A 21,371-nucleotide genomic window follows, 5' to 3' on the forward strand; every position below is an offset into this window, starting at 1 on the left:
AGCATCCTTAATCTATCCAGTAGTAGGTGGTTGGCGTGCCTATCGACGACGAGGCGTCGTCTACGGTGATTTGTTTTTCAACCTTAATCTATCCGGTGGTCAGATTTTTTGTACCTCTGTTAATTTCATAAAAGAAATAAAACAAGGCCCGGCCTCGCATTTACGTTCGCGTTGCAAAGAAATGAAAGAATTGACAGAACGCGCTGAAATATATTCAGGAGAAACCGATCGAGCACTAAAAGTCTAAAACAGATACAATTCAGAGATTTTAATTTCACTGCGTAAAACATTCCCGTTCTGCTTGCGATCTACACAACACCCAGCAGCAGGAATCGTATGTGCGCGACCACCAGAAACCCTAGACACAAAGCGACACCAGCAGGCTATATGCCTCGCCAAACTATAGAGTATCTAGCACCTCGATCTCAGACATGCATGCACCCAAGGCAAAGCAATCCCAGCATCACCGAGCTAGCTTTTCTTACCGACCAAGATTGCTTTGGTTCTAGCTTCCCTCAGCTCATTGCGTGCGAGAGTAACACGACGGGTTCCGAGCTTCCGATCTCTCCAACGCGCATGTGACCAGGAACTGGCCGGGGGCCTCTGGTAGCTGGTTTATTTCCCGCTTGGAACCGGCCGGTCCTCACCCAACCCTAATACTTTCCTGGCACTTGCACATGGCCTTATACTAATACCAACTAACACATTGTTTGCGACGACTAAATCGCCGTTTACTAGCTAATGCCATGCTGGCCACACGGCCTCCTCCTCCTATATATACGCACTCCCCTCCCGGAGCCAAACTTAATTTATTCTGTGCTCTTGCTGTATAGCTTCGTTCGATCGATTCCTCTGAGAAAAAAAAAGAGTTTTTTGGTAGTTCGATCTTGGATTCCAGCTCGATCGAGGCCGGCCGGCCGGCCGGAGAATCATCGGCGATCCATCATGGACGGCCGGGACGACTTCTTCAGCGACTTCATGGTGCTGCGGCCGGACAAGGGCGGCTTCCGGAGCCTGCTCCACCTGCTGTGCTCCTGCAAGGTCGCCGACAACGACGCCGTCGACTGCCCCGTCGGCACCGAGGTCGCCGAGCGGCGGCGGCGGTGGGTCATCTTCGTCTCCCTCGTCGTCCAGATGCTGCTGCTGTCGGTCAAGAGGCCCATGGCCGCGCTCGGGAGGGCAATCGAGTACTGGATGAACCTGCTCACCGACAATGGCGGCAGCGTCCTCGGGCTCGTCAGGAACGCTATGCAAGGTACTAATCTTGTAGGCTTTTCTTGGCGTAGTACTGATTGATCTCTTTTTTTTTGTTTTTCCCCCCCCCGGCAGGCCTATATTTCCTTGAAACTAATGACTTTGTTCAACTAGAGACAAAATGCTTATATTTCCAAACCATGCTTATCTCTGTTTTTTTTTTGGGTCCACTGCACAAACGATCATGTTTTTGCAAGTGTCCATGATTTAGCACAGTGTTGTACTACAAGGGTACATATATAAAGTTTTTTGACGTGTGCAAGTCCATCTATCCTAATGGGTGTGAGTAAAACTAAGTTCATTGTTCGTAAATGATTTCCTATGCGAGGAAAGGAACATGATGAAACCTAAACAAACCCATGTTTGTGAACATATATAGAAGATAAGAGAAACCTTCTCTAGCTAATATTAACAAAATTCTGACGTATTAGAGATTAAGTGTGAGTATTTTTCTTATTCTTTTAGTGAAATTATCTTTTTTTCCTTCTAAATACATAGTGCTAAGCATGTAAAGTCCAATATTGTGGGAACCAATGTATATATATCTTGGTAAAAGAAATTCTAGAGGAGTAGCCAATTAGCTCTCATAGCATGTATAATTTGGCTCTCAAGCTTATCTCTTTGAAATATAAAATAGTACTGAAAGGGTCACCCATATGCCATTTATTTTTTTTAGTTGTATGCTGAAAATTAAAAAAACAATCACCGTGTTTTCCGACAGCAGTATGAAATTATGATGCGTGTTATACACAACTGCAGGAGTCATAAACAAAAAATTTCTAGATTATATATTCTGCTGTAGTTGAGTATTCAATCATTGCTACAATATAATAAACATGGGAAGAAGTCAATTCAATCATTCTTCCTTCTGAAGATAAGGATGTTCTTGGTTCCTTATACTTAACAATAAGTTGAGTTGGCTGTCTTAATGCTTTAAGCAATCAAGTTGAACATTGTTATTTGTTTAATTTTTGTCGAGGGCGCTAGTTGCGGCAATCGTATCCGCGGTATTGATTTGTTTGTTAAATGGCAGCAGATATTCATAAAATATAATCGTATGGACTAAGTTGGTGTTAAATCTACTAATAATATCGTTTAAATATGAGAAAATATATTAAGGTAGCTTGCTTTCACCCTCATTTTGGTTACTGAAACATAATGTGAAAAACGAACAACTCATGTGGTTTTTGAATGTCAAACAAAAGTCCAAGTTAAATGTTCCACAACAAACATTGAATCTATGCTGTTTCCACTTTCCAAGCAAGTACGAGCAACGCATAATGCACGCTTTTTTTTTTTGAACGAATAAGAATGTTCCGTATTTATCACCTACTAGAGTGCAAACAACATTGACTCTGTTTTTCACACTAGTACGATAATGACATTGCTTTCCAAGGAAAAGCTGTGCTGAAGCAACAGTTATTCTCATTGATCGATTCCTGTCATTATTGCATCGCAGGTAAAGTACGAACTCCGGACAGGAATTCTCCAAATTACCGGTCGTTCATCGGACTAATCGACACGAGGGTTGACCTGGACAATGAGATCAGGCCAGGAGACAGCAACTACCACGCAGCTCTTGGAATCATGGCGTCCAAACTAGCCTACGAGAAGGAGCTCGTCATCAAAACCGTTGTGGAAAACCACTGGCAGATGACATTCTTGGAGTTCTTCAATTGTTGGAACGGTACGATCAGTACAACAAACTACGTTCAATAAGTGTTTCATCCGATCCATGGCGCAACCAACGCATGCTTGATTGCTTGACTTAAACCACGAGGATGATGATGTTCCCTTGCTGCTTTCTCTGCAGAATTCAGAGGCGACTACACCACCCAGGCCTTCATGCTGGCCGACAAGCCGGCGGACGCGGAGCTCGCCGTGGTGGCGTTCCGCGGCACGCAGCCGTTTGACGCAGAGCAGTGGTGCACGGACGTGGACTTCTCGTGGTACGAGATCCCCGGCGTGGGCAAGGTCCACGGCGGCTTCATGAAGGCGCTCGGCCTGCAGAAGAACACCGGGTGGCCGCCGGAGCCCGCCACCGAGCCGGCGGCGCCCGCCGCCGCCGAGGAGCCGCGGCGGCGGTACGCGTACTACGCCATCCGCGAGCGGCTCCGCGCGTTCCTGGCGGCGAACCCGCGCGCCCGGTTCGTGGTGACGGGGCACAGCCTCGGCGGCGCGCTCGCCGTGCTGTTCCCGACCGTGCTGGCGCTGCACGGCGAGGCGGCGCTGCTGGGGCGGCTGGCCGGGGTGTACACGTACGGGCAGCCCCGCGTCGGGGACGCGGCGCTGGGGCGGTTCGCGGCGGCGCGCCTGGGCCGGCGGGGCTACGTCCGGTTCGTCTACTGCAACGACGTGGTGCCGCGGGTGCCCTACGACGACGCGGCGCTGCTGTTCCGGCACTTCGGCCGCTGCCTCTACGTCGACAGCCTCTACCGGCCGGCGGCGGTGGCGGAGGAGCCGAACAAGAACTTCTTCTCGCCGCTGTTCGTGGCGCCCAAGTACGCGAACGCGGCGTGGGAGCTGGTCCGGGGCCTCCTCATCGGGCGCGTCGCCGGCGCGGAGTACGCGGAGGGGTGGGCGATGCGGGCCGCCAGGGCGGTCGGGCTCGTCGTCCCCGGCCTGCCGCCGCACGCGCCGCAGGACTACGTCAACTCCACCAGGCTCCGCGCCGCCTCGCTCCAGCGGCTGCTCGCCGACGACGACCAATAGCCCTCCCTGCGCCGCCCGCGATCTAGCGCTGCTGCATTGTGCAAAAAGAAAAAAAACAAAGTTCACGGAAAATAGAGGAACGAAATTAATAAACGTTATGCAGATGATAAACATTACTGTAATTAGTCTGACATATACGTAGTACACGTGGATATTATACATTAGCAAATAAAGCAATTTGTAGCGATGTCGTGCCGTGCGTGCTTGGATCGTGTTGACGACGCCTGTTCTAGCAATACTTGGCATGGAAGCAGATGATCGGTGAATGTTCTAGATGTAGGAGAGTGCTGAACATACAAGCGAAGCAATGCCCGGTAGAGAACTAGAGATAAGGTTGGACGGCGACAGTGACCGTCGCGAGCACAGCCTTTTCCGTCGCTTCCTGCACCGTTGCCTACTCTTGCAAGGCTCGTTAGAGTAGCTGAGCAGCGTGCACCGACCAGGAAATAAACGCACGTATGATTGCCAAGGCCCAGGGCTGAGACTCGCGCCTGGACGTGGTGGGGTGCACACACCCGGAGTCGCCTGATGTTTTAGACTACTAAGCACAACTGCGACAGGAACAGAAAGCTTCATGACAAATCCAGGGCGGAAACGAGGAGCATCGGTGCTGGGGCTGCTGGGTTTACTTGGGTGACCCCAGCAAATTTATCACCCACTTTAGATTTTATATTTCCATTCTGAAACAAATTTTGGGACAGGTGCCAGCCTGCCAGGACGCAGGAAGCGCACGTGCCCGCAGCGGACCTGCCCGTGATTTGAGCCAAGTTGCTCGAGTGCCCATATTGGGCCGTGCTAAACGTATTCGGCCCGGGGCTCATCCGTCGCCTGGGCTGATGTCTGGCAGGCCCAAATCATTGTCGGCCGAGCAAGGGGGCAGCAAAATCGGAGCCCAAAATTTGGGGTGCAGTTATCCATCACTTCAGGTGATAAATCCGCAAACCATCGCCGAAAGTACATGGATTTGAGCGGTAGTCTTAGTAATTTTAGGCTGGCCCATTTACGTTTGACTACGTATATCGCTTACTAAATAGAAAGAAATATGTGCTAATAGGAGGGAATCTGTGCATACATGCAAAAGTAAGCAAAAGTGCTGACATCACTCAAATGCATGCAAAACCTAAACTAAAAAAGCTATAACTATTAAACCGAGCATCCAAATTAAATTTGAATACTACCATTATCTTTCTTATGACAAAATCTTCAAAACAAGATCACACTTACCTATGTTTTCACGATATTTTTCAAAAATATTTTTTAAATAATAAATATTTAAGTTTTGAAAACTGGGAATAAATATTTTAAGAACACGAACAAATATTGTTTTCTGCGAACAAAAAGTTAATTATAACAAACAAATAATAATATACAACGAACAAAATGTTACACATCGCGAACATTGAATTGTACAGGGTAAATAATAAAAATTGAATGTCGCGAACAAACGGGCCAACATTACGGAACAATTTAATCTGCAAAGCAAACAAATAATTTGGCAGTGCGAACAATTAGTTACATGTAGATAAAATAAAGATAAATACATCTACAATACAACCAAATATATATATATATATATATTTACTAACAAACAGTTCAATGTAAAATATAAGTAAAAATTGAAATAAAAAGGGAAAAATAAAATAAAAAACATATTAAAAGAGAGAAAAACAAATAACATAAGGAAAATATGAAAGAATGCAAGGGAAAAGTGGAAGGAAAAAGAATGAAAAATAAAAAAATAAAAGAGAAAAAAGAAACATGTGAGATACACTCCTTTTCTAAAGAATTAAATATGAATTTATGTGAATATAGAAAACAAAGAAGAATGATACAGGTTAGAAAAATAAAAGGAATCATCTACTTAGGAATAGAAGGAAAAATAATTAAATAAATAAGAGGAAAAAAACTAGTAAGGATGGGAGAAAAGGAAACTAGTAACTGAAGAAAAAAAGTTGGAAAGAAAAAAAAAGAGTAAGAGCAAGGTGTAGGAAAAAAAATGACACATCAATGCAACGCAAACACACGACACGCCAGGAAATGATGAGACTAGGCGTAGCTAGAACATGCAAGTTGCCTCTCATATGGGGGGCCAGCTGCAGGCAGCAGCCCATCGAGAAAACACGCAGCAACAGATGGGAAAACGATAATGGGCAGAATTTACATCACGAGCCCATGCTGGAACTCTTCAGGCGATGGATTAATCGTTTGTAGCTCAAGCGACGTATAGCCTCGCGGCAAAATTTGGCCGGGATGCATACCATCAGCTGAGAAATGAAATCCCTCTAAAAAAAGCTAAGAAATGAAATTGACAACACCCAATTTTGGCGCTTTAAATTTGACACAAATCTAAGTTGGAGCCCTCTAAATATTAAAAAATGCTAGCTTTTTTTTATTAACATACTCTAAGTCACACAAACATACACTGTAAATTTCACTTGATGAAGGGACCAGGTTAACGATATCTTTTACTGCGAATTAAGCGTAGCTTAGCTCATAATATTGTTTGTGGTGGAACCCACCTATCGAGATTCAAATCGTAACTCAATATGGTGCCCGGGTGAATAGAATATCGGGAAAGATGAGCCTCATCAAGGATTTGTTTCCGAAACTCAAAATTTTTAGGCACTACTAACTGATCTTGAAACCAAAGAACCCCCTCACTATCTCGATGGAAGCACTGCACCCGAGGATCATTCTCACTAAGCCGTTGCCTGATCTTATCCATGCCCGCATCATTTCTCTGAGCCTCCACAATTTGATCTCTGAGTGTAGGTGTGAGGGTAAGGTTAGTAAGTGTGCTTTCAGATACAATAGCCAGATTTAATTTTTCCATTTCTTGGTACATGGTCTCATGCACCACTGAGGCTGAGGTGCAACTGCAACTTGCCTTGCGACTCAGTGCATCCGCAACGACATTCGCCTTACCCGGGTGATAATGAATCTCCAAATCATAATCCTTTATCAACTCTAACCACCGCCTCTGGCGCGAATTGAGCTCACTCTGGGTAAAGATATACTTAAGACTCTTGTGGTCCGAGTATATGTGAACAGGATTGCCCAGAAGATAATGGCGCCAGATCTTTAATGCATGTACGACTGCTGCCAGCTCCAGATCATGAGTAGCATAATTTTCTTCGTGTCGTCTGAGGGCTCGGGAGGCATAAGTAATCACCCGCTGATCCTGCATAAGGACGCAGCCTAGGCCCGTACCTGATGCATTACAACAAGTATTAATGGCCGAATAATATTCGGCGGAGACAAACAGGGATGAATACGGAGCCAAGACCCGTACCTGATGCATCACAGTACACATCAAAAGGCCGGGTAATATCTGGTTGAGCGAGGACAGGGGAAGACGTCAGAAGTCTTCTCAGAGTCTGAAAAGCCTGCTCACACTTGTCATCCCAATTAAATCTCACCCCTCTCTTGAGTAGTTCAGTCATGGGTCTAGCAATTTTTGAGAACTCCGGTACAAACTGGCGATAATAACCTGCTAGCCCAAGGAAACTCCGGATCTCTGAAACAGACTCTGGAGTCTTCCAATTCAGGACATCCTGAATCTTGCTAGGATCAATAGAAATACCCTTGTCTGAGATGATGTGGCCCAAGAACTGGACTTCCTTGAGCCAGAAATCACACTTGCTAAATTTGGCATACAGCTTGTGCTCCCGCAGGCGCTGAAGCATAATGCGGAGATGCTCTGCATGCTCTTCCTCATTCTTGGAAAATATCAGGATGTCGTCAATGAAAATCACAACAAACTTATCTAGGTCGGGCATGAACACCGAATTCATGAGATACATGAAATGAGCAGGGGCATTCGTTAGCCCGAAAGACATGACCAGATATTCGAAAAGTCCGTATCTGGTGAAAAAAGCCGTCTTGGGAATATCCTCAGCTCTAATCTTTATCTGATAATAGCCAGAGCTTAGATCAATTTGGAAAATACTTTGGCCCCGAATAGCTGATCAAACAGAATATCAATCCGTGGAAGGGGATATTTATTTTTGATTGTGACGGCATATAGAAGTCTATAATCCACACACAACCTGAGGCTTTCATCTTTCTTTTTCACAAAGAGTGCAAGACAGCCCCAAGGTGACGTGCTAGGACGAATATAGCCCTTATAAAGCAATTCCTACAATTGTTTCTTTAATTCTGCCAGCTCATTGGGTGGCATCCGGTAAGGCCTCCTAGAAATCGGTGCCATACCCGGTTGCAATTCAATGGTAAACTCCACGTCACGATCAGGCGGCATTCCAGGCAAATCATCCGGAAAGACGTCCGGATATTCACACACCACTGGTATATCTGATAGCTTCTTACCCTCAACCTGATTCACCGTAGGTGTCAAAGACATATGATCTTTCAAATGTAAAGTCATACACCCATGAATGGAAGATTTGATGTGCACAGAATGTGAGGTCGTGTCCAAACTAACTCCCTGACCCTCCATCCAGTTTATACCCAATATAATATATATCCTTTGGGTTGGTAACATTATCAGGGCCGTAGGAAAATTTTTTCCTTACAACTATAGGGGTACTTGCTTAACGAACTGATTGGTGATTAACTTTCCCCCAGGCGAATGAATATGGTATGGCTTGGGCATGCTTTCAATTTTTAACCCCAGTCTAACAACACACCCTTCGCTAATAAAGGTATGAGACGCTCCTGAATCAAATAACACTGTAACGGGTTGTTCATTTACTGAGAACGTACCCGCCATCACTGGAGCTCCATCAGGAATACCCTCGAAGGTGGTGTAATGCACCTGTCCCGGCTTAAAGTGGGCCACACTCTGCTTCTGACCCTGCTGACTCGATTGCTGGCCTTGCTTGGGTGGCATTGGACAGTTCCGTGCAAAATGACCCGGCTGCCCGCAGTTGTAACACGGAAACAGATTGGGGCGCACCCCCGGCTGCTGCACCCAAACCTTCTGCTCATTCTGCTGAGGAGCAGGAGGCCTGACTGTCCCCTGTGGCTGAGTGTACTGAGGGGGCCTGTATCCCCACTGCTGCTGTGGCTGGTGCTGAAAGGGGGCTCGCTGTGGGCCCGACTGCACCAAGCGAAATCTCTGAGGGGCACTGCAAGAAGATCCCGCTGCCGGTGCCTTTCTCTTTTTCTCCACCTTGTGAGCTAGATGGGCGTCCTCCTGTATGATAGCCCCATTGACTAGCTCACTGAAACTGTCAAACTTGACCATTGCCAAGCGATCCTGGAGCTTACTACTAAGCCCCTGCCTGAAGCACGCCTGTTTCTTCTCATCAGTGTCTACGTGATATCCCGTGTACTGCGATAAATTATTGAAGGCCTGAGAGTACTGTAGAACACTGTTGTTACCCTATTTCAGGGCCAAGAACTCGGTGAGCTTCCTGCGAATGACCCCTGCAGGAATATGATGCGCTCTGAAGGCGTTCTTGAACTCCGCCCAGGTGAACCGAGTGCCCGCAGGGAACATGGCTACGTGATTGTCCCACCATGTGCGTGCAGGACCCCTGAGCTGCTGGGCTGCAAATCCCACCTTGTCCCCATCCTGGTATGGGTGCAGGGTGAACTTGGACCCTATGGTCCGGAGCCAACTATCCGCCTCCAATGGCTCATCCGCTTTATGAAAAAGCGGTGGTTGAGTACTCAGAAATTGCTCATATCCAGGGATAGGTGGCTGGTGGTGATGCTCAGGATGCGACTCTCTGCCCTGCGCCACAAGCTCGCGGAGGAGTGTCGTCTGCTCATCGCGCCCAGTAAGCATGGCCGCGATGGCCTGGGCCAACTCAGGAGGGTTCGGTGGTTCTCCCATTCTGCATTCAATCATGATTGGGTTAGTTACATTTTTCTTATTTCTTAAGAAAAATCTTGACTGCAACTAACATCCGAATCATGGAAGAAATCGCCGAAAATCAATTATTTGAACATGACTTAGGGGCCTCTGTCTGCGCTCAACCGGTCAGACCGGTGCAACCGACCGGTCAGACCGGTCTGCATGGGCTTGACGTAGATCAACCGGTCAGACCGGTGGTCAAGACCGGTCAAACCGGTCCCTAGCAGAAATAAACTTCTAAGTCCTAACTGTGCACCAACCCCCCCTAATTCAAAACATTTACTGCAATTTGGAAATTACGATGCCATGATGCATGATATAATACATGAACTTCCGTGCCAAACCTTCACATGCAACCAAAAATTTAAATGCCATGATGCATGATGCAATGAGTGTCCTACGTTAACCTCTCGACCAAAAACTGAAATCCTACTTACGACTCCAGCACTTAATATATATCTGGGGCTTATTTCGCATAATTTCCACCCATACTACTTAACTACTTCTCACCCTAAGTCAGAATTTCATTTTTAGTTTGTAATATTCAAAAATTAATCATGCTCGTACCATCCCCAGTGCGTTTCGGCTCTGATACCAGCTGTGACGGAACCGTCAAATTAAAACTCTAATTAAGCGTAATGGCCGTCATTTGAACACATCGGGCGCATTAGCTTAATGGCTTAATTTGGCGATCCTTTCTCAACCCACGGCCCGATCGAAACATCACCGGTAGTCCCACGCGAAGGTGGGCGCAGATGGTACAAACACGGCATAATACTTGAAAATATAAACTCAATGAAAACGAAACAATAAGTTTTACAAACCGAGTTCAAATATATGCAATTAATTTACTAAACTTTACAACAGATGGTCTGAAGTTCGAAATCAAAAGATCCTACATCTATTCTAACTATCACCAGTTCTGATCCTTCTCGACCGGTCGGACCGGTTCACCCAACCGGTCGGACCGGTCGGCTCCATGCTGCGGACTCCACCGGGACCGGTTTGCACAAAACAGACAGGTCACACACTTAGCCCTCAAGTGTACGACTCGAGAGGTCCCTAACCTAAGGGTCTCTCTCCACGACCTCCCACCCCTCTGTATCCCGGCGGATGAACTTGATACAGCAGGGGCAGAAATCCACGTCCGGGTGTCCTGCAATAATAAATGTGGTAACAAACCCTGAGTATTCTAATACTTAGCAAAGCTTACCCGATCAGTGGGTATAACTTAGCCCACATATCTAGACATACAAGGCTTTCTGGCTGGTGGTTATTTTGCATAAAAAGCTTCTAAAATGAGTCTTTATTTTTTCACTTTTAGCTCCCAATTATATATACTATCATTCTCAACTAGTATTTGCACCTGCTAAGAAAACATAACAGGCATGGAGTAGTAATTCATGGTAGTCATTTCCAATCATCACATAAGTTCCATAAGACATTACTACGATGCGGTACTGTGATCAAGGTGCTCATATCCGAGAGCGACTAACGGTGAATCGATCTGATTTAATCTTACAAAGTGCAGTTATCCATCACTTCAGGTGATAAATCCGCAAACCATCGCCGAAAGTACATGGATTTGAGCGGTAGTCTAAGTAATTTTAGGCCGGCCCATTTACGTTTGACTACGTATATCGCTTACTAAATAGAAAGGAATATGTGCTAATAGTAGGGAATCTGTGCATGCATGCAAAAGTAAACAAAAGTGCTGACATCACTCAAATGCATGCAAAACCTAAACTAAAAAAGCTATAACCATTAAACCGAGCATCCAAATTAAATTTGAATACTATCATTATCTTTCTTATGACAAGATCTTCAAAACAAGATCACACTTGCATATGTTTTCACGATATTTTTTTAAAAACATTTTTTAAATAATAAATACTTAAGTTCTGAAAACTGAGAACAAATATTTTAAGAACAAAAACCAATTTTGTTTTCTGCGAACAAAAAATTAATTATAACAAACAAATAATAATATACAACGAACAAAATGTTACACATCGCGAACATTGAATTGTACAGGGTAAATAATAAAAATTGAATGTCGCGAACAAACGGGCCAACATTACGGAACAATTTAATCTGCAAAGCGAACAAATAATTTGGCAGTGCAAACAATTAGTTACATGCAGATAAAATAAAGATAAATACATCTACAATGCAGCCAAATATATATATACTAACAAAAAGTTCAATGTAAAATATAAGTAAAAAATTGAAATAAAAAGGAAAAAATAGAATAAAAACATATTAAAAGAGAGAAAACAAATAACATAAGGAAAAAAATGAAAGAATGCAAGAGAAAAGTGGAAGGAAAAAGAATGAAAAATAAAAAAATAAAAGAGAAAAAAGAAACATGTGAGATACACTCCTTTTCTAAAGAATTAAATATGAATTTATGTGAATATAGAGTAAGAGCAAGTTGGAAAGAAAAAAAGAGTAAGAGCAAGGTGTAGAAAAAAAATGACACATCAATGCAACGCGAACACACGACACGCCAGGAAATGATGAGACTAGGCGTAGCTAGAACATGCAAGTTGCCTCTCATATGGTGGGCCAGCTGCAGGCAGCAGCCCATCGAGAAAACACGCAGCAACAGATGGGAAAACGATAATGGGCAGAATTTACATGACAAGCCCATGCTGGAACTCTTCAGGCGATGGATTAATCGTTTGTAGCTCAGGCGACGTATAGCCCTCGCGGCAAAATTTGGCCGGGATGCATACCATCAGCTGATAAATGAAATCCCTCTAAAAAAAAGCTAAGAAATGAAATTGACAACACCCAATTTTGGCGCTTTAAATTTGACACAAATCTAAGTTGGAGCCCTCTAAATATTAAAAAATGCTAGCTTTTTTTATTAACATACTCTAAGTCACACAAACATACACTGTAAATTTCACTTGATGAAGGGACCAAGTTAACGATATCTTTTACTGCGAATTAAGCGTAGCTTAGCTCATAATATTGTTTGTGGTGGAACCCACCTATCGAGATTCAAATCGTCAACTCAATATGGTGCTCGATTTTTTCTAAATTATCTGGCTCAGGCCTCATTTGCTTTTTTCAGTTTGTCATAAGTCCCGTCACATCAATGTTTAAGCACAAATTATGAGTACTAAATATAGATTTATTACAAAACTAATTTCATAAGTCGTGACTTAATCATGAGACGAATCTAAGTTCATAATTTTGCCACTAATTGCTACAGTAACCATCTACTAATCGTGCATTAATTATACTTAATAGATTTGTCCAGAGTCCTAATTGCAACTTATACAATTAGTTTTATATGAATTTGGCATCTGATGGCTACTTAAAAAACCAAAAGAGATTTTAGTCTCTCGAAAATGCTCATAGAGATTGGATTGCTTGCTTATTTTATAGGAATAGGGGTGAGTACACATAACATATGTGTATATACAAGTCGCCGTCTGTACTGTGTTGAAAAATGCCTTTTACTTCTGAACCTTCACTGCCTCAGTTCCTCGTATTCAAGAATGAGTTGTAAGCTCATCCTTTGCGTCACCTGGGAGCGACGTCCTTTTGCTAACAGTCAATCGGATCAGCCCAAATGGAGTGGCAACCAAGTTCCAGTATCTCTCAGGTTCGATATCCTTGTTGGTGATGTGCGCCAGGCCTTTGGAACCGTCGTTCCCGTCCAAGCCTCGCCCACCTTGTTTTCGTCGCGGGCAAAACCCTGTCCCCTTATAAGAAGACCTCGGAGGACTGACACGCAACAGATCATCGAAGATCCAAGACACACAGCATCAGCAGCAGATGGCGATCAAAGACCACGCGAACGGCCGAGGGACGGCGAGCGACGCCGCCGCCGCCGCCGGCGACGTCAAGGCGCACTTCGTGTTCATCCCGCTGATGGCGCAGGGCCACCTGATCCCGGCGTTGGACACGGCGCTGCTGCTGGCCACCCACGGCGCGCTCGCCAGCATCGTCGTCACGCCGTCCGACACCGGGCGCGTCCGCCCGGCCGTCGACTTCGCCCGCAAGTCCGGGCTCCCCGCCCGCCTCGTGGAGCTCGCCGCGGAGGGGCTCCCCGACGGCGCCGGCGACTTCCGCGTCATGGCGCGCCTCCGGGAGCCGCTCGAGCGCCACCTCCGCGAGCACGCGCCGTTCCCGACCTGCGTCGTGGCGGACTTCTGCCACCCGTGGGCCAGGGAGCTCGCGGCGAGCCTCGGCGTCCCCTGGCTCTGCTTCTTCAGCATGTGCGCCTTCTGCCTCCTCTGCCAGCACAACGTCGAGAGGTTCGGCTCGTACGGCGGCGTCGCCGACGACCACGAGCTCGTCGTCGTCCCCGGCTTGGAGAGGAAGGTCGAGGTGTCGAGGGCTCAAGCCCCCGGGTTCTTCCGGGGGATACCCGGGTTCGAGAAGTTCGCCGACGAGGTCGAGCAGGTGTTGACCGAGGCCGACGGCATCGTCACCAACAGCTTCCTGGAGATGGAGCCGGAGTTCGTCGCCGGCTACGCGGAGGCCAGGAGGATGAAGGTGTGGACCGTCGGGCCGGTGTCCCTGTTCCACCAGCGCACCGCGACGCTGGCGTCGAGGGGGAACACTGCCGCCATCGACGCCGACGAGTGCCTCCGGTGGCTCGACGGCCAGGAGCCCGGCTCCGTGGTGTACGTCAGCTTCGGGAGCATCGCGCATGCGGAAGCGAAGCAGGTCGTCGAGCTCGGGCTCGCGTTGGAGGCGTCCGGCCACCCGTTCATCTGGGCGGTGAAGAACGCCGGCGAGGACGACGTGGCGGGGTTCCTGCGCGAGCTCGAGGCGCGCGTCGCCGGGCGCGGCCTGCTCATCCGGGGCTGGGCGCCGCAGGTGCTGATCCTGTCGCACGCGGCCGTCGGCGGCTTCGTGACGCACTGCGGGTGGAACTCGACGGTGGAGGCGATCGCGGCCGGGCTGCCGGTGGTGGTGTGGCCGCACTTCGCGGACCAGTTCCTGAACGCCAAGTTCGCCGTGGAGGTGCTGGGGGTCGGCGTGGACGTCGGGGTGAAGGAGCCGGTGATGTACCGGCTGGACCGGAAGGAGATCGTGGTGGGGAGGGAGGTGGTCGAGGGGGCGGTGAGGAGCATCATGGACGGAGGGGACGAGGGGGAGGAGCGGCGGAGGAGGGCGCGGGCGCTCGCGGCGAAGGCGAGGGCCGCCGTGGAGGAAGGCGGGTCGTCGCACGGGAACCTGGTGGATTTGGTCAAGAATTTCGAGTTCAAGATCGGCGCGATCGCATGAGCATCGCACAACAGAAGCAATGTTTTTGAGAGCACGAGGCACGAGCATGATCCTGTACTCGTGTTTTCCTTGTGCCCAATTTTTAATCTGCTACTGTGCTTCGACCTCAATCTACTAGCTACTGAGTCAACTGCAGCCTGCAACTTTATTGTCAACTTTTACTACTTCTACTCAAGGTCCAACATTATGTTTAGCTACTTTATATCAATCGCATGATGTTTGATCCACTGCCTTGTTTGAAACCTATTACCTAGTCGGGCGATCAAAATAAAGTAATATGCTAGCGTGCAATGCTAAAACATAATCTATATATGCGGTGGAACAAAACATGCGAGACTGATGTCATCTTCTAGCTATTATATAGGGGAACATATTAGATGCAAACTAATCCCTTCGTACAAACCGTGCAAACTTCAATCTGTACCATCGGATCAACATCCAAAGGACATGGGGGTTGGACAATTTTACAATTAACCGCCCACTTCTAATCACACTTCTGCAAAATCCCCCTCCCACTCCTCCTACGCACTCCCTTGGATGTTGATCCGATGACTTAGATTGAAGTTTGCACGGTTTGCAGGAAGGGGTTAGTTCAACTTTCAAATCTGCTAATCTAAAGTTCTATTTCTACACTAAACTTGTCCCTCAACTTTCTAATAGACAAATTTAGTCACTCTAGTTTTGTTTTTACGTTGAACTCATCCCTCAACTTCTGTTTTTCTTTTATTTCACGATTCATCAGCACATATTTTCATATGCAGCTAGTATTCAAATATACTAGAACATTTGGCGTCCTTCGAGCGTCCTGCAGCGGCGGAGAACAAGACGGTGGTGGGGAGAGGCATAAAGCTACACGGAAGATAGTAGAGATTAGAGGAGGCCACAAAAGGGGAAGATCAGGAGAGAGGATACGGTGGAAGTGGTCTGCAAGGAAAATTGCTAACAACAAGTACACCATGAGATTCCCCACAGCCAAAATGCTGCTTGATTATAGCAACTTCAACCTGGGTATAAAAGGGCTTGATGTGCAATTCACTGTTGAACCTTGGTCCTCTACCCTGGGGGCAAAAGGACAGCTTCAGCAAGCTTGGTTCAGAATTAAGGGGATTCCTATAGATCAGAGAGGGTTGAGAACAATTGCTAAAATTGGAGGTCTTGTTGGGAAGACAATGATCATGGATGAGAACACTAGATTCAACAAGGATTTTGTTTGGGTGAAGATTGCCTGCAGAAACATTGACCTGGTCCCACCCTCTGCTGAGAGCACTTTGGGCTTATTCCTGTATGACTTCCTCTTTGAAAGAGAAGATCCCACAGAAGACACCCAGGAGAAACTAACAGCCAATGTTGGTGTGGATTCTTTTGATGGACAACCTAGTCCTAAAAAACAAAGGACGGAGCAAGGCTTTGGCAGCAAAAAAGATGAGAAGCGTAGTAATACAATTTCTCAAGGAGGGAATATTGCAGCAGATCAAGAAAAACATGTGAGAAAGGCTGATCAAGGAAAAGGCTCACCAATCAGGTTATCAAGCTCTGCTCCTGGGAAATTTAACAGTGCACTACACAAGGTTAATTCCCAGCTGAAGATTGACAAGAAAAGTAAAATTGGAGAAGCTCAAAAGAACTCCGTGTTAGATGAACACCTATCTCAAAAGGAAGCTATTCCAGCTGCTACTTATGACCCTAGTGGAGAGATTATTGCTGAAGAATCTGATGCTGCTAGTGAGTCCAGTGATGATTATGAATCTAAAATACTGAAGGTCATGGGCTCTGAGGCAGAATTCTCAAAAAGGAGGGAAAATGTCTTCCTATCCAGATGCATTCAGATTGAATCTTATGATATGAGACCAAGCTGCTTTACTGACAAATCTGGCACAAGATTCTCACCCACTGATTGGTCCATCTCATCTCAAGGGAAGTATGATGGGTCAGATGTAATCAACATTGACTCCATTGAGACAGAAACAGAGTTGGACTTGAAGAACCTCACCAATCCTCGTGAGGAAATTAAAGCCCAAAGACAAGAAAGGAGAGCTTCGGACAGGATCCAAAAGACCATGATGATGGGAACCACTCTACCCCAAAATATCTCCCCCAGCAAAAGAACTCTGGAAGGTAATCCTTGCCCCCCTCCCTTCCTACAATTCCTTCTATGTTCTTGATAATGAAGAACTACTTGCAAGGTCCAAATCTATGGGTGTTAATCTGGCTGATAATGATTTTGCTTCTATTAATCTTTTTAAGAATTTAGAAATTGCTAGAATTGCTTTGAATAACAACCAGCAAAAACAGAAATCCTGTCATTCAGGGGACATTATAAAAGAACATCAGGAGGTTGAGTTTGAGGAGATAGATGAAGAAGGAGAATCTGAAATTGATGACTTCACCCTAGTCACCCCCAAACGCAACAGGAAACTTGTTCAGTGTTTTAGCCTATCTGGGAGGAAACCTCCTATGATAAAAAAAACAAGGAAAATCCTTGTCCAAAACCTTTGAAATAGAAAAAAAATCCAAAAAATGAAGGGACTAATCTGGAACTGCAGGGGCATAAAAAAAAGGGTGTCTCCTGCTTCTTAAAAAATCTTATTCTGGAACACAATTTCCATTTTATTGGCCTCCAGAAAACTATGGCGGAACACTTAAATGACAGAACTCTAAAGAAATTTGATCCAAATGGAATCTATTTATGGAAATGGATCCCATCTAAAGGTAAATCTGGTGGAATCTTTAGTGGAGTTAATCTGGTTTTGATGGATGTTGGAAGTTTCCAAGAAAGGAAATACATTCTTCAACTGGATCTTTGAGACAAGCAGTTGAAACAAAAATGGAACTTCTTGAATGTCTATGGTGCAGCTCAGGATGAAAACAAAACTGAATTCCTTGCAGAACTGGCCAGATTCTGCAATGGAAACTCTGCCCCTTACCTAATTGGTGGGGATTTTAACATTATCAGATTTACATCTGAAAAAAATAAAGCTACTGCAATTCACAAACACTCCGACATTTTCAATAGCATCATATCATCCCAAGAACTCCTTGACATTCATATGGTGGGAGGCAAGTATACTTGGTCCAACAATTAGGAGAACCCTACTCTGGAAAGGTTGGATAGAGTCTTGGTAAACAAAGAGTGGGAAAACCTTTTCCCCACTGTTTCTCTCCACAAACTGCCCAGGGAGATCTCTAACCACAATCCCTTAATTTTATCCACCCAGAATTCCACTCTACCCAAAAAAACTCTCTTTTAGATTTGAACTGTCCTGGCTCAAAGAGCAAGAGTTCATCCCCTTGGTGCAAGCAATCTAGGATAGACCCTGCTTTGCACATACAGCTCTAGATAGGATCCAAAATAAGCTGAAAAAAGTTAAACAATTCTTTAAAGGATGGAGCTTTAATAGACAAGGGGAGCAGAAAGCAAAAAAAAAAGGCTGATGCATGATGAATTGGCTGACCTGGAACAACTTGAGGAGGCTGGTCTTCTCTCAGATGTTCAAATAATTAGAAAAACTAACCTAATCACTGAGCTCCTCAAAATCAATGAGAAAGATGAAATCTACTGGCAACAAAGATCTCATGACAAACAATTAAAAGAGGGAGACAACAATACAGAATATTTCCATAGAATGGCAAATGGTAGAACGAGGAGGAATATCATTGTCTCTATGGAGGATGGGGATAAAACAATTGAGGGGGATGCTGAGCTTTTGGCTCATGCTACCAACTACTACAAGTCTCTCTTTGGTCAGGATATCTGTAGCTCGTTTCCTCTGGATCCTTCTCTATGGCATGCAGAAGAAAAAGTGGGAGATGATGAGAACAATGTGCTAACTAGGCCTTTTTCTGAAGAGGAGATAAAATCAGCCATGTTCTGGGAAGAACCTTGGGTCACTGACCAACCTTTGTGTGTCCTTCACCATGTTATCTATGATCTCTGTCTAGACAAATCAGTCATGTTCTGGGAAGAACCTTGGGTCACTGACCAACCTTTGTGTGTCCTTCACCCTGTTATCTATGATCTCTGTCTAGACAAAAAGATAACTGTCTACAATGTGTTAACCAAAAGGGCTCAACTGAGCTTCTCTAGATGGCTCCCCTCACCTCTCTTCGATTATTGGTTATCGATAATTGATGCAGTCTTTGATTACCCTTTTGACAATTCTCCTGATGTGATCACTTGGAAGAAAACCCAAACGAGTATTTTCTCTACGAGATATGTATACGATCTCCTTACCAAAAATGATACTGGTCAATCCTTCCCCCATATCTGGAAAGCCAAAATCCCTCCACGAGTCAAGGTATTTATGTGGCTCATGGAAAATGATGCTGTCCTAACTAAAGACAATATGATCAAGAGAAAATGGACTGGCAATCCCTCCTGTTACTTCTGTTCCAACAATAAAACCAATGAACATTTATTCTTTACATGCCCGGTTGCCAAAGTAATCTGGGGAATAGTTGGAACCAGCTTTGGTGCTCACAACACCCCGAGCAATCTGTCACAATATGATAGCTGGGTTCGCCATTGGCTCCCAGGTGGAGACTCGATTTACATGCTCGGCCTTGTAGTTGTTTGCTGGGCAACTTGGAAACGGAGAAATGAAGCCTGCTTCGACAACAAAATGCTTCACAATCCTACTGAAATCATGATTTATGCTTGTGCTCTCGTCTTTTTGGACAGGTCTCTACGGCGCAGAGATGCATGGCAAGATCTTGGAAGGAGTGAGGACTTTGTTGTCATGTGTTCAGTGGGTGACAACCAAGCAGAGGCGCCAGCCCCCCCCCCCCCCCCCTTCTCGCCTGCTACTCGGATCAACACAAGTGGAGTCGGAGGATGATCTGCCCAGCGATAGTGACTGCTGAACTTGGCGTGCCTACTGGAAGAATCCGTGCTACTGTCTTCCATTTTTGTTCTAGACTTCTTAATCCTTTTCATGCGAGGTTTTGTCCTAGGAATCCTAGGCTATTGGGGTATCGACTTGTGATATCTCAGCAGGCTGAATGTCGGCTTGTTGGATTATCCTCGAATCTATTTCGATACCTCCCCCTGTTTCCCTCTCAACTATATGAATGTTTGGTATTTCCGTTTTGTAATGGAAATGGGAGCTCCCCTCGATTCGAAAAAAAAGGAGAGAGGATACGGATGAGCTTGGCCTCACCTACGAGAACAACAAACAAAGCCAAAGAAGTTACAAAGGCAGCGCCCTTCCTCGGCGAGCTCAACCCCCGCCCTGGACTTGAACATGCACGCTCGTTTGCCCCCACAACTTGAGCTACTTGAGGCCCGCAGCTCCAAGCTGTGCCCCGCGCAGGGTGGCGGGGAGGGGCAACAGAGGCAGGAGGAGAGGAATAAGGAGAGAGAGAGAGAGAGAGAGAGAGAGAGAGAGAGAGAGAGAGAGGTGGTTGGGAGCAAGAGACGAAGGAAGAGGCTATCATGTGCCCAGGTCGGCTCGCGACCCCCTCCCCCAGCCGTGCCCCATGCCGGATCTGGGATCCCGTGGGAGCGGGCGGCGGAGAGCAAGAGGAGCGTCGGGGTGGGCGACGGAAGTACACTATGTAAGAAAAGACATATAGTGACGGACCTCATCTCCCTGAGGTCACGGGCATCACGCCCGTCACTTGTACATCGTCACTGATTAGAACAGAAAAGTGACGGGCTTTGCCCGTCACCTATGTACCTAAAAGGTGACGGGCATCAGTATGAGCCGTCACCTATGATATTTTTAGCCCGTCACCTATGTGTTGACATAGATGACGGGCATCATTCTTTTATGCGCTAAAATAAATATTTGCAGCGTGAATAAAAATCAAAAAAATATTTGCAAGTCGCAAGTCGCGCGATTTTTTCCAACGTTACTAGGATTCGAACCCACAACATCAGCCTCGCGCGTACCCTTCCCTACCACTAGTCTACACCATCACATGTGATCAACAATGAGATAGTTTTCTTTTACCATCACTTTCTAATGTCTTATATAACCTGTTTCACAGCTGTAACGATCTCAAATGAAAAAAATTTAACTACAAAGTTGCAGATCTGGTGGTAAGCTACAACTTTCGTAAACACTTTTTTTTCCATCTGAGGTCATTTGAAAATTTTGAAAATTTAAAATTTAAACCATATATTTGGGTGCCAAAACAACCTCAACTGAAAAAATTTTGAACTACAAAGTTGTAGATCTGGTTGAGGCCTACAACTTTTGTATAGACCAATTTATGATTTGAGACAATTTGAATTTTTCAAAAATCGCATGTTCAAATATTAATAAAACTCACAAAGGTGACGCGCCTTGATGTTACACGTCACCTATGTCATCACAAACGCAACATCAAA

At 45.8% G+C, this 21,371-nt stretch overlaps 2 protein-coding genes across 2 annotated transcripts; both read left to right on the forward strand.

The window, feature by feature from the left end:
- Positions 1-591: 591 nt before the first annotated feature.
- Positions 592-4,153, forward strand: LOC120704634 (triacylglycerol lipase OBL1-like). The gene is made up of 3 exons (XM_039989097.1): positions 592-1,255; positions 2,714-2,941; positions 3,068-4,153. The coding sequence occupies exons 1-3, from the start codon at positions 742-744 to the stop codon at positions 3,964-3,966; spliced, it is 1,641 nt and encodes a 546-aa protein (XP_039845031.1). The 5' UTR covers positions 592-741; the 3' UTR covers positions 3,967-4,153.
- Positions 4,154-13,579: 9,426 nt separating this feature from the next.
- Positions 13,580-15,040, forward strand: LOC120701848 (UDP-glycosyltransferase 73C4-like). The gene has a single exon (XM_039985657.1). The coding sequence runs from the start codon at positions 13,580-13,582 to the stop codon at positions 15,038-15,040; it is 1,461 nt and encodes a 486-aa protein (XP_039841591.1).
- The last annotated feature ends 6,331 nt before the right edge of the window (positions 15,041-21,371 follow it).

The sequence above is a fragment of the Panicum virgatum genome, chromosome 4K, assembly GCF_016808335.1.
Source record: "Panicum virgatum strain AP13 chromosome 4K, P.virgatum_v5, whole genome shotgun sequence".
Lineage (NCBI taxonomy): Eukaryota > Viridiplantae > Streptophyta > Magnoliopsida > Poales > Poaceae > Panicum > Panicum virgatum.